Here is a 16161-nt window from a genome sequence, read left to right on the forward strand (position 1 = left end):
TTTATTTTGAAACAGAATATTCATTTAAATAAAAGTTTGACAAATAAATTTGCATGCTGTCAGTTATAGTTCTGCATCTCTAAAGTCAAAGCAATCCATCAGTTGGAAAGGCAAAGTCAGTTTATAAGTCATTCCCTTTCATGGTCGGCCTTTAATGTTAAAGCTGCTGGAAGTGAAACTGGGAAAACAGCAAGAAGAAATAATGAGCAAATGAAAGCGTTACTTATGTATTTATGGCTTGTTGTGGAGCTTGTTGTTTGGCTCTTCTGCCTCAGATGAACCCTGCTTGGGATCATTCAGCTACACCCTCCCAGGTAAATTTGAATCAGCTACAACTTATGATTTCACAAGGAGCAAAAAGAGATCACAGACAAGGCTAATTCAATTGATGAGATATCTAGCATCTCTGTGTCCTCATAAGACTTCGCTTGGCTCTACTAGGGAGACTGCATCAGACTGCTGTTATGTAATCAAGTTAGCATTAAAGCTTAAGTGAGTTTGGATCCAGAGAGGCAACAGTTTTGTTTTTTTCCTCTTGGGGAACAAAATAAAAAGGGCAAAGTAGAAGGATGCTAGCAAAGAGGTCATGCACCAGAAAAGTGACAGGAGTCAAATGTAAAAATATCAGCAGGAACGACAGGTGACAGAGCCGGAGAGGGAGAAGAGGGAAAGTCGCGCTGAAGAAACACGTAACGTGAGTAATAAAGCAAGGACAGGAAGAGACAGAGAGAGGTTGTACAAGGTAAATCTGGGCATGACGAGTTGTGTTGTGATGACAGAGAGCATGACACTTAGGGGGGAGGAACTACACCATGCCGTGCAGACATGGAGGGAGGGAGGGAGGGAGGGGAGGCTGGACGAGAGCAACTAGAAAGAAGGGAGAGCAAGAGGGAGGCAGGCTGGTGGAGGGAAATAAACAGAGTGGCCGTTCCTCCCAGCAGCCAGTCTGAGGCACACAGCTACTAGTGAAGTCTGTTTCAGTTGATTGCAGCAACTCAAGCTCAGTTCTTTTGCATTTGTCTGGGATCAACTCGTTGCTGAGTTCAGTGGGAGGCTTATAGTCGGGGATTTGAGGTCTGCAAACACAGCTTGTGTTCATGTGAACCAGGCTGAGTGGGACACGTGCAGTAACTTCCTGGGAGGCTGGATCAGCAGACGGTGCTGCTGGGCTGCATCATCTTCTGCTGATATTCCTTCAAAAGGAGCAACATGCATATCTTACAGCCGTACTGCATCAACAGGTTGGTGTGATTGCGGGAATGCATTTCTCTGCGATTGCGTGTATGTCTGTTGGAAGTGGGTGTGTGCTCTGCTGGCATCTGTGCCCCCTGTCACATGCTCATAACAGATTAAGTATGAGATGTCTGTGTGTGTTGAGTCCTGTTTATGGTCTTCGCTATCTGTAAACCAGTTTATTAGTCACAAATTCATAACAGTAGTCCAGAAATTTGATTTCCAAGGGATGATTGCATTAATTTACTTTCATCTGATGAAATGTCTGAAATCTGAAAGGATGTTAGTGATTCTGTAAGCCTTGCTAGTTTAACAATAAATCTGTTGTGAGTGCATGTACCACATCCAGATCATTCAACTGATGCCCCAGGACAGAGCTCTAGACCAGCTCCTGTGTCTGTCTTTGCAACCACATAATTGTTTCCATTTTCACAAAATGTATGTTATATTTTAACAGAAATGCACTTTGGATAGTTTCTATTTATTTCTTTGTCAAAGGGAATCTCATTAAGGCAAAGGTTCTATTTAAAGCTGCCGTAGCATGGATGCCAAGTAGCTTGTTACAAGAGTAGTAACATTAACAAATCAGCCTAAGACTGCTTGTTCAACTAACTCACAAAGTTATCAATTAATTAATTAGGTAGTTATAGTGTTTAAAATCTAACGAAGATGGTAATGGTTTAAACAAGCTCATTAAGGGTGTCACAAGAACCGATCATTACAATACGTTTTGAGACCAAAAGCCAGGGCAGAAAATCCTCAGAACTCCAGGGGACATCTATAAGAAAGTTGTGTACACCCACACACAGTGAAAACTACTGTCATTGGAAGATGGGCTAGTCCAACTGTCGCAGTATCTCTGTCCCAACTCATTGATAAGAATGGCAGTCAAAGTTGGGTATGGTGATATTTGATATGCAAAAGACAATATGCAAAAATGCTGCCCTGCTTTTCAGAGCAATTAAGGCTCATTTTCAATTCAGTGACGCACCTGCAAGAGATCCATTGTAAGGACTCAAGCTGACTGAGTTTCAGCTCAACATGTAAAATGATCTGTGCATTTCTTTTTATCCTAAAATTATCCAAAAATGCGTGTTACCGGTTTGTCTGGCAACAAAATAAATGTTCCCATTTCAAAGTAACATCCTGCTACCATCCTGTCAGGCATTCAAACAAACTCATTAACGGGTTTATGTTTAAGGACACATTGGTTTGGTATGAAAGTAGATATTAAGAATGATTTTGGTACACAAATCAAACGCAAAGATTTGTGCTCTGATAATTGTCATATATGACTGATTGTTTGCTCTAGCAGTCGCCTTTTGCATAGATTTGCAGCTTACTGAGATTCACAACATATCAGGTTTTTCTCATTGATAAATGGCAGACACCACAACAACTTGCTAAAAAATATATGTATAAATACAAAACTGTAATTGTTCACCCTTCTTCTCTATAACCACCATGGAGACCACTGAGGGCTGGACGTCTTCAGCCTGTTCTGTTCTGCTGCCCCCATAGCGGTCAGGAATAAATGGTTGCAGCTTTATGATTGCAGTTTTCAAAAGACGTAAACTTCCTCTCCCCTGTGGATTGTCATTTTTTTTTTTAAGTTGGATTTGGATTTCAAGTAGCGCTAAATCATTCTCTGGAAATTTTTCCAAACCTCACTAACTTGCACATTTGAGTTATTCCTTCACATTGTAGAAAATGTATACAAGAGCTGTCAACACTGACATAAACTCCAGTTCAGTTTACATTGATCAGCTACCAGAGCAGGCAGTTTCCCACCATGTTACTGCCTCACCATGTGCACTGCTTTAATTTAAAGATAATATGTTTCATGGACCGTGAAGAGCAGCAAGAACTGAAAAAAAGACGTCAGAGGATTTTTTTTCTTTTCTTTTTTTTAGGTTGGAAGAGCAAAGTGGATTTGACAGCCAGTGAGCAGGGGGAAGGAGGGACGACAGTGGTGTTACCTAATAGTGTTGATGGAAGTTGAGGGAGGAGAAGAGGAAAGAGGTGGGGCGGAGGGAAAGACAGAAATCACTGGGAAGATCGAGGGAATATAGCAGTAGCTGTGAGCCGACAAAGTGACAGTGGTTTGGAGAGAGAGCTTTTAAAGAGACAGAGAAAATGGGAATGCGAGGGGTGTGGAGCAAACAGCCAAACATGTGGATAGATGGGGGGGAAGGGAGGGGGAGATGGAGAGAGTGTGGTAATCCAAATCTGCTGCAAATAACAGAATTTGTCATGTGAGCGTGATAAAGGAGAAGGATACAAAATTATAGAAAGCGACAGAAGGTGGGGATGAATGGTGCATGTGCAGTCTTTAAGTGGAGAGGATGGAGTGGAGTGGCCTTCATTTCCATGCATGGGAAGCATTGGTATGATTCAGTTTTGAATCCGTGACCAGAGTTTGTCAGTAATCCCCCAAAAGTTAAACTTTGTTGCCTATCAGTTCATTTGTCCATCCAGCCATTCATAGTATGCTAACATGTGCAGAATGCTTGCAGTACAAACTGACATTAGAGCCCGCCATAAATGACGCGACAACACTCGGTAATTTGTAAACTATCCTGTTCTTATTCTATCGTTTTATTTGTTTGTTTTTAAACCGGTCATTACCGTGTATGGTCAAGTGTTTGATCTGTGCCATTATCGACTAACACTACTCAAGCTAGCTTGGGTAGCATAGTTCGTCAAGTAAGGTTAAACAAGGTAAGAATTTTGCCTAGCAACAAAAAGGAAATGGGCTCAAACCAAAGTCTATTTGCAGAACAAACTCAATAGTGCAGCGAAATAACAAGATTCAAATATACCAGCCTGTTTCTGCTGTAACCATAGACGAGGCTGAAGTGGCGTTTGAAGAGACTGTGCTGTATTTGTTTACCATGCATATTGTGGTGGTTTGGATTGCTAATTAGCACCACGCTCAACCATGACTTTAGCAAATTTATCACAGGAACTCATTTTGGGACCACGTGTTGAACATATTTCAAAACAAGCAAGACAAGGAGACACTGAGATCTTGAAAGATCTTAGAAATTAAAAAGATTTTCTTCTTTTTTATTACTTAGTTTTTAATAAAGGTTTTACGTATTTTAACAGAAAAGGAAAACAACAAACAACCAAAAACAACAATAACAAAACAAGCAGTCGACTGAAAAGCACAGCTTTTTCCCACAAAGCAATTCTGGCAGTGAGAACATGACTTTATATCCATGAATTGACAGCACATATACAGATGTAAGAGCAGCCTCGGAGAGGCATGCAAGAGTTTATATAGATGTGGGTAGGCACAAACAGGAGAAAGGAAGAAAAAAAATTCTAATTTCGGATATATTTCAACCACTTGTCCCATCTCGTGGTATAAATATTAGCTTGCAGCCTTAACAAAAAGGTAAGTTTTTCCATTTTATGAATCTCCTCAACAATGCTCAACCAGTCGACCAGAACAGGGGGGTCAGTACATTCGGCAAGTACAAAAGGACATCATCAGCTATTTTGTGTTCTCTTGAATTAACTACGACCCCATGAATACTATTATTTTCTCTTATTGCCTGTGCTAAAGGTTCAATGTAAAGAGCGAAAAGAGTCTGAGACAAGTGACAACCTTGACGAGTAGATCTTTAGAAATTAAAAACATTTTCATAGCAAACTAACAGCTCTTATATAATGTCAAGTGTCAGACTGGTTACCCAGCAAACCAAATGTAAAATGTAAGTCTGTGCTATGACTGCAGACCAACATATTTATGGAGAGGATTCCTTTAAATATCTAAAATGCAGCATAGTTTCCAGTTTTTCTAGCAGTGTTATCTTATGTCTTTTTTAATGTAGTTAATTACCAAAAAAAACAAAACAGAAACTGTCTTTGCATTATCTGACTTGGAAAAAGAAATCTTATTAATGATCTTTTTCCTGAAGCTGCTATAATGTTATCTTTTTTTAATCACTTATGTCTTTTTTCCCTTCCACCCTCCCAGATGGCCAGATGTGCCGAAAAGGAAGAGAAAGAACAGCCAGTGCTCAGTGAAGAGCATGTCCGGTAACTAACTTCATTATCTCTGCCTCACTCGTGTTGTTTGTGTCACCCCCCACATGGAAGTGAACACAATTCAAAGCATATTTCCTCTAAGACGATGTCTTTTGATGTACTGCTGGATTCGGCCAGTGATTGGTTTAAATCCGTGACTCGGCAGCTCCCCTGGGTTTTCAGTGGTGTCCTTATTGTCAGGAATATGATTATTCCTCGTCACCATTGTATAGTTTCCCTCAGAGGCCTTGTTGAACACAAATCAGCTAACCAAGGGGGATTGGTTAGGCAGGTCTATGAATGTTCAGGACTAATCTTTAATGGATTATATCAGAAAAGAAATAGATGTATGCAATAATCATTATTCATGTTATGGATAAATAAACAGAATCAGCATTTATTTCTACCTGTAAACTTTGTATTTTGTTCATGATTTTTTTTTTTCCTGATTTAATATGCTAGCCTCAGATATCGTCGAGCCAAATTAATCGGGGCAAATGTAGTGTTTTCCATAGTGGTAGCTTGTGGTGTAGGGGTGCTTAATTACAAATCTGGATTATGAATTGTATGTATTGAAATTGCAAAATCACAACAGTCTTTGAACCTAGACATGTCTTTAATTGGGCTCTTCCTGCGCACTAAAACTGGAACGTTCACATTTAATACAAGGTGGGCCTTAATGCTGGAACCAGTGCATTTCAAAAGATCCAACTTTTACTTGATGGCTAAAGGTTTGGGCCACACTTTTCACAGTAGTTGCGTGTGGTTTCAGACAAATTAACATTTTCCACAGAATCCGTAGTTGAGTGTGCTAGTCTGCTAACGACCAAAACAGTCACAAGGAATTTTTGGATGCATCACTGTCAGGAAATACACTTTTTCCCGAGATCCCAATGGTTGCCAGTCACCAATTAGTTGGTAGGTCTTGTACAAGATAACTGTTACATCACGACCAAAGCTATGTTGCAAATCCCGTCTGTGATGAAGATGCAAAGACTTCTTGTAAACCACTTGACTCAGGAACAGCATTGTTCGTTCACTTTTATATGTTTATTATACATTATCGCATGAAATTATACAGAATCAGAATGGATCTACTTTTTTTCCTTCTTCGCTTCAGTAGTACAAGAGGATTGACTGAAGAAGTATGCTCCCTGTGGAGCAGACTTTACTTTTGTGATTTCCAGCAGCGTCTGTACATGTGGGTTATTGTTTGCACCTGTGCTTTGGGTGGTTGGTGGTCCTTGTGCAACTACATGACAGCTTAGAGGTTAGAATTCTTATGTACGTTACATATATTCATATTGTGTGACTTCAGAGGATCAAAGAGTTCAAGGAAACTTCTGAAGAGAAATAAATTAGTCAATGAAATGTGAAGATGAAAAGCATATTTCATGAATTCTGGGAATGTGAGTGTAAACCTTATAAGCTGGCATGATATCGGAGTCTGCGGGGAAGACGGCCTGTCTTAAAGTTGCAAGAAAAAGGTTGTTATACAAGGATTTAATTAACCGGCTTTCCACTCTTAATCTTTGACCTTAAGTCTAAGTCACATTTACAGACAAAAGCAGGGAAGAAAAACTTTGTGCGAGTGATTTCTCCAAAAGGTTCTGGGAGTGAGGTGCTCCTATTAAGGAGACTGCAATTGTTGGTCATAGAGCCCCCCTCCCCCTATTAGTAAAGCCATAAAAAATCTGTTTACTAGTCTTATCATCTTTAAAAAAGGCTGGCTGGTGTGAACTCTTCCTCAATTATTGCTCAAAACTTTTAGACGACCTTAAAAGAGGTATGAAGCTGGCAAAGGCTACAAAAACAAGACTTGGCTGTACATCAGTCCATGGATAGGCAAACTGCCTACAAATGGAGCAAAGTTCAGGACACCAAGAACACAACATGCAGTCCTGGCAGATTGGAAAGAACCCAGCGTTTGGAGTAAAATGTTTGCAGAAATCCCTACACTTAGCTTTAGTCTTTGTTCATGAAAAAGCACGTAACGTGAAGAGACAAAAGCTGAGCTTTTGCCTGACACTGAAAAGGTACTGCACCAAAACATCATCCCCACCGTGAAGTGTGGTGGAAGTAGCATTGTGGCTTAGAGTTGATTTCCTCAAGGCCAGGATCCTTGCAGTCATTGAGGGATATGGGAATTCCGAATTGTGTCAAAACATATAAGATTATAGGAGAATGAAGCTTCTGATCCTAAAGCACACAAGTGAACAAATATCAGAATGGCTGAAAAAGAGGAAAACTCTGGTTTTGGATGTCTGTGAAGGTTCTCAGTCATCCAGGTCATCATAGTCAAAGGAGCTTGCAAAGAAAAGCGTCTGGACTTCTTTAAGTTGCTTGAAGACGTTTCACCTCTCATCCAAGAAGCTTCTTCAGTTCTAAGGTCAAATGGTGGAGAGTCCCAGATTTAAACCCAGTGGGAGTAACCCCCCACAGAGGGACAAAAGGACCCCTGATGATCCTCTAATCGCCTGAGCCAAGGTGTGAAACTGGGCGTGGGTCCCAATCAGCCAGAGTTTCGGGTGGGTTCATTGTGAAACCTGGCCCCACCTTATCATGCGAATTCCTGAGGTCAGATGGCCCAGGATGTGAGTGGGCGTTAAGGCGTCTGGGGAGGGAACTCAAAACTGGATTATAGATGGCAGAGAGTTGGCCATTCCTGGGCATTCCTCACTGCACTCTACAGCATCTGGTTTTGGAATGATCAAATCAGAATTCTGACCTTTGAGATGGAGCTTGCTGTGTGATGAGAAGAAATATCGATGAACTGAACTCTCTCTCATCTTGATGTGCAAGTCTTGGCAATAATCAGGTTGTGTTGTCTGTAATTGTGACTAAGATGAAGTTTAATCGTCTGACTTCAAAACTCACATGTTATTGGTATACTGTCTTATTCTTGCAACTGTGTATATGTTTCATCTGGTATCACAGTCTGTAGGGGCCATGTATGCAGGTCTTTCATTGAGGCCCCTGTGATAACACTCATCCTCGCCCCTCCTTTCCTTCTCCACTCCTCCTCATCACTACTTCTCCTCTTCTTCTCTTCCTCCCTCTGACCCCATTCATCCTGATCTTCCTTTATCACTCTTGCCCTTACGTCATCACGCCTCACCATCCATCTTGCTTGTACTCCCTTGTTCGCACTCCTTCACCCATCTCTCATTCCATCCTATCTTCCTTTTCGACCTCCTCTTCCTCTCCTATAGCTCTTAGCGTCTCTGTTCCAGGGTACATCCCCAGCTACCTGGAGAAGGACGAGCCATGTGTAGTGTGTGGGGACAAGGCGACTGGGTACCACTACCGCTGCATCACCTGTGAGGGCTGCAAGGTACATAACACCTCTGTTGTATCAACATGGTGCAGATATTAGTTTGTCATGTATTATACACTCTGACAGCTCTGGCAGGAGGTAGAGGTGGCTGATCCAGCTCTAAAATGACAGTTAACATCACCACAAAGGAACTTATAAATCTGAAAGCAGTTACTTCAATTCTTTGTTATCTATATATCACCAAGTCAGAACAACAGTCATCTCAAGGCAGTTTATATTGTAAGGTAAAGACTTAATATAATCGAAAGAAAACCTCAATAATCACACAACCCCCTATGAGCAAGCACCTGGCAAGAGTGGGAAGGAAAAACTCTGTTTTAACAGGAAGAATCTTCAAGAAGGAATGGGTTCAGGGCAGAAAGGCAGGACAAAAGACACACTGAGGAAGAAGATCTAATGACTAAACACAGAGTGCAAACTGTATAAACATGTGGAGAGTGAAAAGAGTGAATGAAAAAAGTGTTTCATGGAAAGCCCACAGCGGCCTGGCCTGTTGGAGCATAAGTAAGCAAGATTCAGGCCATAGCGATAAGTTTTATCAAAAATGGAAGGTGTAAGCCTAATCTTAAAGGTAGCACACTGTCTTGTAAACTGATTTCAAAGAGCTACAGGTAGCTGAATAGTTAAGCGTGAAAAAGCTCAGTGTTCGAAACACATAAACGTGAAGTTGGGTGGGCTGCCCAGGTATCATTTGTGCTGTACTTTAGTACTTTTGCAGATAGTGAACAGTGTGATTTGTAAGTTCTTTCACTGCTAACGAGCTAGCCCCAGCCCGTCATGTCTTCTGTTGCCCTACCAGCAACTGACTTGTTCACTGTTATGATGACATTCAGCTGTTTCTCCAGGACGTCTCTTGTCTTGGACAGACTCCAACTCCAGTGCCATAGGCTCCCGCCACCTCTGTAGGGTAAACATGAGAGTCTGCATAAACCAAAATCATGTGTCCCTACGCCAAGCTAATTGAAGCTGCGGAGGAAAATGGTACAAAAGTCCGTCGGCTCCCTGACGAGGCAGCTACGATTACTCCTCCTGATTATGTTTCCTTTCACCTGCATGTGCCTCCACTCCCACCTCACTCTATACATAAAAATTGCATTTACTTCTTTAGGAAACACTGAAGGATCAGTAAGAAAGAACCATTGTGAGCTCAATGTATTTTCGCAGCTAACTGAATTATTCTGACGAGGTTAGCTAGTTCCCTCAGGAGTCTTTTGTTCAATCCGGAGCCGAGCTGAAAGCTACCATCAAAATTCATTCTCCAACCTCAGATTTTAGTATGTTCAGGCTGTCTCATTCTTAATGCTTTGTATTAATCCACCTCAGTAATATCTTACACCATTTCTTTCACTCGTACTGATGCAGAGCTGTGTTGTTGTGTAGATGAAGATGAGCTCATTCTGTGCAGCTACAATATGTATGTAGTCAGAGAGCTGAATAGATGCTCTGCAGTGGAGAGGAGCTTTTTCTCAGGATAGCATACAGCAGTTACATAGCTCCCAAACGCCCCTGCAGTGTTGCTATAATTTGAGTATTATGCAACCTTTGAACCATGTTAACAAGCATTCATGCAATTTCAGTAGCAATAGCCTCTTTGTTACTTTCTGATCACGCCACAATCCATCCTACACAATTTAGGTTGTTAACGATCCTCATGTGACTGGGCAGCATGACTGGTTTAAAAATATTCAGTTTTTACTATTTAAAGGAAATCACTTTAGTCTTTATTTAGTCTGTTTGGTACCACAGTTGCTGTACTCCCAGCATGAGTAAGAATGACGACTTTGTTTGGGACTGATTGCAGCCCAAGATGAAAACGCATTTGGTGTCCTAATATACACAGTAGGTGAGTTTGACTGAAAATCTGTCACTACAGTTCACATCAGTGCTGTCAGACTGGTCTCAGTTCATAAAACCAATTAAAGTTGAGTTTGATGTGAAGTAGAATGGACCAGTAACACCACTGCCTCATAAGCTACGCCAAGTTTTCTTCTAATGTAAACAAGTGGTTTTTGAAAATGCTCATATTTATAAACCCTTTCCACATGAGCAGATGAGCAATCTGACACGTGTTTAGAAAAATAAGTGCAGTTTCACATTCACTCAAAGCAGCCGGCTCTTTGATAGTAAGAAGGCTGTAAAACAAGGATTCACACACAGGAAATTAACAGTTCCACCTTAAATACTCTAAATGTTGTTTAAAAAAATGAGTTTCTCAGCACAAAACAAGAGTAAAAAGCCCCATCCCCCTGTGCACTGCAATTTTACAAAGCACAGCCAAAGAGTGGAAAGATTGGTTCCTTCCATTCTGTGATCGGGCCTCATGTCTGACACGTCTGATAGCGTCTTTATTTGTCCCTTTTGATTTGTGGGCTACAGAAAAACAGCCTTTTATGATGTTTAGAATCCAGGTGTTTAGCAGTTTGACATTCAGGGGAAAAATCACTAAAGGAAGCACTCATCCCCCCTCCCTTCCAAACGCCTTCGATGCTTGTTTCCTGAAGGGGCAGCACGGCGGGTCTGTGTGCCGCGCTGGAATGGTAGCGCTGTGCAGGGTGGCTGCTGTGTTCGCTTCGGATTACTCCTCAACCCCCACCCACCCCTGTGGCTTGTCATGTCTTCACAATGTTGTGCTGTGGACATTTATGTGCTTCTTGTGCAGAGGAGTTTTTTTGTTTCCTGTTCTCATGCTGTCCTACCATGGAAGCATAGCATGAGTAGGGGTCTCTTTTTTTCCTCTTGTACTTTCCCCAGTGTAGTGTACATTTCAATGTTTTTTTCTGATTCTACCAATCTCTGACCTGTATCCCCATGTAATGTTTGTGCTATATGTGTAAGGTCGGGGGGGGGGTCCTATTTCACTGCAGGGCAACCTGCATGTGACGAATAAAGCTTTGATTGATTGATTGATTGATTGATCAATCTCCTGTGTCAAATACAGTGATATGTGCCATACTGTACATTAGTGAGTTGCCAGCAGACTCCTTGATGGCTGGCACAGAGGTGCTGAGAACTGATCTATTATCTGAGGACTGGCAGCAGCCCCTCAAACTGGCTGCAGTTATTCTCAATATAACACACTCACAGGGAAGCAACATTTAAATTTAAATGTGTTTCCTCAGGCAGAAACACTTGTTTCGTATTCACTTAACTTTCAAATAACAGAGTAACACTTCCTACCTCGCTCCACTTTTGGTTCAAACCAGGTCTTTGTAAACCACGTCTGCTGTGTTATTCCAATCGAACCGTCTCGTGTAAAGCTTGCGAGAGATGTTCAGTCATGCCATCAGTTCATTACTTCACGATTTTTGGCAAGCAGGATCTTGGCTCACAGTCACCAACATGCCTTGTGATGTGACTCATTTAATGAACTTGTTTTATTGTAATCAGAACACAAGAACATTTAATTGGTGGATTTAATTTTCACAACAGTTCAATTCATTTTTATTTATACAGCCCCAATAACAGCAACAGTCACCTTAAGGCGCTTTATGCTGTAAGGTAGAAACTACAATAATACATGCAGAGAAAAACCCAACAATCAAATTGACTCCCTATGAGCAAGCACTTTGGTGAAAGTGGGAAGAAAAAACTCCCTTTTAACAGGAAGACACCTGTTCCCCTTTCCTTCTCCTCAGGGTTTTTTCCGTCGGACCATCCAGAAGAATCTCCATCCGTCCTACTCCTGTAAATATGAAGGTTGCTGCATCATCGACAAGATCACGCGCAACCAGTGCCAGCTGTGCCGCTTTAAGAAATGCATCTCTGTGGGCATGGCCATGGACTGTGAGTTTTTTTTTTGTTTGTTTTTAAGCTCGTCATAGATTTTAGAGAAAAGGTAATGATTTTTAGTTCACCGAGGTTCATTTATTTAAAAAGCAGCCTTCTTACACAAAGGCAGATTGAAGGTGCTGTGCAGAGAAAGTAACTCACACTAGAAAGCACAACAGAAAAGTAAAACAAAAAAATTACAACTAGTAACTAGTAAAAATAAATATTTCACATAGAAGTAAAAAAGTAAAATAGATTGTGTCTGGCAGTTACGGTGCTAGTTGATTGTAACTTCTCAGTTTTATCTGCTGTGTTGGACTTTTAGAGCCAGAAGTTACTCTGTTTAGAAGAGAAGGTGATTAGTTGTTAATCTGATAATGCCTGCAAGTGTGCTTAGCTACGGGCATTCATCAAATGTACAAGTGCTGATAGCTGCTAACCAGTGCTGAGTAATAAAGTGATAAAAATACTACAATTTTACTCATCAAAATCAAAATGTTCGCTGTGTTACCTCACAGAGAGTCAAATTGTTGCTCAGTTAATTCCACTAAAATGTTCCAAAAGACAGCAGGAGCACAAACAGGGTGAAGAGGTCCAGTTCAGAGGCTAGAGTTAGCTCCCTGATTTGTGACACCTGTCAAACCCCTGCACCAATCTCAGCATCCAGATGGATTGATTAAAAGAACAGAAGAAGAAGAAAGAAATCATGCACTGTGTCATTTTTATGTAAAGTGAAGCTATGCAGTAGTTTTTGCTACTTTTGTGTTGGCTTTATCTTTTTCGGCCCACGTGAGCAGTGCACATTGTTACAGTGTTTGGCAGTAGCTGTGCCTGAAGCTGTGCTGGCATAATCATCTATAGCATCTATAAAAATCCTTCATAAAACAAGCTAACGGAGCTTTGATTAGCATGAGCTAAGCTAGCTATCGGCATCTAGCGTTGTTCGCATACAACTACAACAATCAGTCATCCTTATCCTCAAGCACAGAGAGGGAAATATTCATCACAAACAAAACAGAACGATGGATCCACAGCCCCATTCAAAGTAAGTGAGAGGCAAGAGCATCGAAGCGTGAAACCCGTGCATGCGTGGGTAGCCTGAGCCTTTTGTTCTCACATAAAAACTTTGTACTGGACTCTAATTTGAGATGAACAGTACACCCTTTCAAAATTTGCCAAAAACGTGTTACTGGGTGTTCACACAGATTTCTGCACAACGTTGCAGTCTAACTAGTTAGAGTGATGAATAATGGGGAACTCTCACATGCTCATCAGCATCTTTGCAAGTGCATCTGCTTGTGTGGATCTAGGGAAGGGTTTGTTTTTCCCAGGATGTTTAAAAAAAACCTCACACACACATTCAGACTATTTGTAGCATATTTACTTTATGTTTGTTTTAGTATTTGCTTTAGCAGCATTAGTGCTTTAAATTTGTAAGCCATTTACTGCAGTGGATTAGCAGAGGAGGAGACTTCAGTCACGTCTGATAAACACACTCAGTGTCACCAGAGCTCCTTGCAAGCACGAGGATGGCAGTGTACACAAAAGTAGGTGCTTTTATTAGCACTGAGTGCGTAACCAGGATATCATCTGTGCAACCTTGTATGCAAGCTGTTTGTGCCTTTATACAGCAGCATATATAGGATTTTACTACAAAGTGTTATGCAACAGAAGTAACATCTATTTGTGATTATTCTCCGCTTCTGTTGTCATGTTTGGAACACGTTTGCTAAAACTGATTTAGCCCGTGTCCTTACAGGAAGGGATTGATTATTACTGACTGAATGTGCACAGAGTACTCATGTTGGAAGAGAGCTGTGATTATAGGCACTCGGTGAAAGAGTCATCCAGGCGTAGTGCATAATTAGCCTATTAGCAAAGTCCTTTCAGTGTAAAACCTACGATCAACAGCTACTGCATTGGAAAGGTTTCCAGCTCAGCTGTAGACAAACATATCAGAGCTCCTCGGTCCAATAATGCATGTTCACTGTGCCTATTTTTGACTAAACTGGCAGGCTTTCCATAAAGACTCATCTCCCACAGAAAAAAGAACAATTCCATGTTACTGTGTCCTTCCTGCCCCTGTCCCTGTCTGATAGTGGTGTTGGATGACTCAAAGCGCGTGGCCAAGCGCCGTCTGATCGAGGAGAATCGTGAGAAGAGGAAGAAAGAGGAAATGATGCGGATGCTACAGACGAGGCCAGAGCCAGACACCGCAGAGTGGGAGCTGATCGGGATGGTGACCGAAGCCCACCGGCACACCAACGCCCAGGGCTCCAGCTGGAAACAGAAGCGCAAATTCCTGGTAGGCTTTTAGTTGAGTGGACATCGGCTTTAGGCTGAGCACTGTTGCATAAACTAGAATAGAAATCTTTTCACATGAAAGTCAATAGCAGTGTCATGTTCAGTTCAGAGAACTGAACATGACACTGCTGTAAAAAGTGATGTAAAGCTTTGCAGAGTTTTACATCACGCTGTTCGTCTGTGTCAGCCGTGGCTGTGGCACACAGCCCGTGGAGGAAACCGAGGTGCCGTTTGCACCTTAATTGCCAACAATCGCTCTTTTGCGTCATGCAAAAATGTATTTATTACACACAGATCTATTCAATGTGACCAAGAAGGATCCCGTGCAGGAAAAAAAACTTCCAAACGGTCCAATAATGACTGCCTGCACACCCAAGGTGCTTTAGAGATAACAAATATGAAGATTATAGAAAGCAAAAATGTAAATTATACAGCAACAGAGATGGAAAAAGTATAAAGCATCATCTTAGATTATGAAAACGCAGCAGAAACTGCAAAAAAAATTACATAACACAGATCTGGGCATTTGAATCGGGCTGCTGTTTGGTCCTCGCAACAGCTCCTTCCTTCTTTCATGTAGCTCGTTATTCCAGAATTCAACAGCGCCTTGAAAGTCAGTTCCACTTCAGATATCAAACATCAACATAAAAGAAGGCGACTTCTTTTCATTTCAAAAGAAGCCGTTTTGAGAGCTCTCCTTTTCATCATGGCCAGCTTGCTCTGTGGCGTCCCATGTGATCAGTGTAACGTGCAGGCGCACGTGCTTTAAACCTCAAAAGGTTACCTTGACGCAAAGGTCAGATGTTTGTTACCAGGCAACAGTTCCATGAAGGTAAAGACGGCTTTAAAGTTTTTAACAGTCTTCAGGTTACAGTTCGATTCAGCTCACTTTTATTTATGTAGCGTTCGCCAGCAACTGGAAATAATTTCTTAGGCATTGTGCTCATATTACAAAAGAGCGAACATTCATGTGCTTAAACTAAAACAATGCAACGACTGTGATGTGATTTGCATCTTGCACACACCGCTGAACAGTTGGCATCAAAGACCAGAAACATGCAGTTTTAAATATTTGTTTCCGTTTTGTAACATCATAACGTAACATTGTATATGCTGCATTTACATTTATATTACATCGTGTTCTTCTAAAGCTGTAATCTCCTAAACCGACTCCATTTTTCCTTGAGCTTCTTTGATACGCCTCCTCTGCAAAGAGAATCAACCCACAGGCCGGGCGTTAAGCGCCTCATTCAGCAGATATTTCTTGTGGTATTTAATAGTTGAACAATGTCTCCTTTCTAGCCCGATGATATTGGCCAGGGTCCTATGATGCCCACTTCAGACGGAGATAAGGTGGATCTGGAAGTCTTCAGCGAGTTCACCAAGATAATGACCCCTGCCATCACTCGCGTCGTCGACTTTGCCAAGAAACTGCCCATGTTTTCAGAGGTATGTGGTATGCGTGGGGCTTTACATCACTC

The 16161-nt window shown here is 41.5% G+C and overlaps 1 protein-coding gene across 7 annotated transcripts in view; it reads left to right on the top strand.

The window, feature by feature from the left end:
• Positions 1-16161, top strand: part of LOC309704702 (thyroid hormone receptor alpha) — a 114619-nt gene that overhangs the window by 82181 nt on the left and 16277 nt on the right. For 6 of the 7 annotated variants that reach the window (XM_082530088.1, XM_082530089.1, XM_082530085.1 and 3 more), the window contains 5 exons: positions 5222-5283; positions 8484-8605; positions 12244-12391; positions 14476-14681; positions 15983-16129. In XM_082530088.1, the coding sequence (XP_082386214.1) occupies positions 5222-5283; positions 8484-8605; positions 12244-12391; positions 14476-14681; positions 15983-16129 (685 nt within the window). Of the gene's footprint in view, positions 1-849; positions 1242-5221; positions 5284-8483; positions 8606-12243; positions 12392-14475; positions 14682-15982; positions 16130-16161 lie in introns of those variants that run through there. The other variant, XM_082530091.1, reaches the window with a different exon arrangement.

The sequence above is a fragment of the Aulonocara stuartgranti genome (assembly GCF_965226115.1).
Source record: "Aulonocara stuartgranti genome assembly, chromosome: 4".
Classification (NCBI taxonomy): domain Eukaryota; kingdom Metazoa; phylum Chordata; class Actinopteri; order Cichliformes; family Cichlidae; genus Aulonocara; species Aulonocara stuartgranti.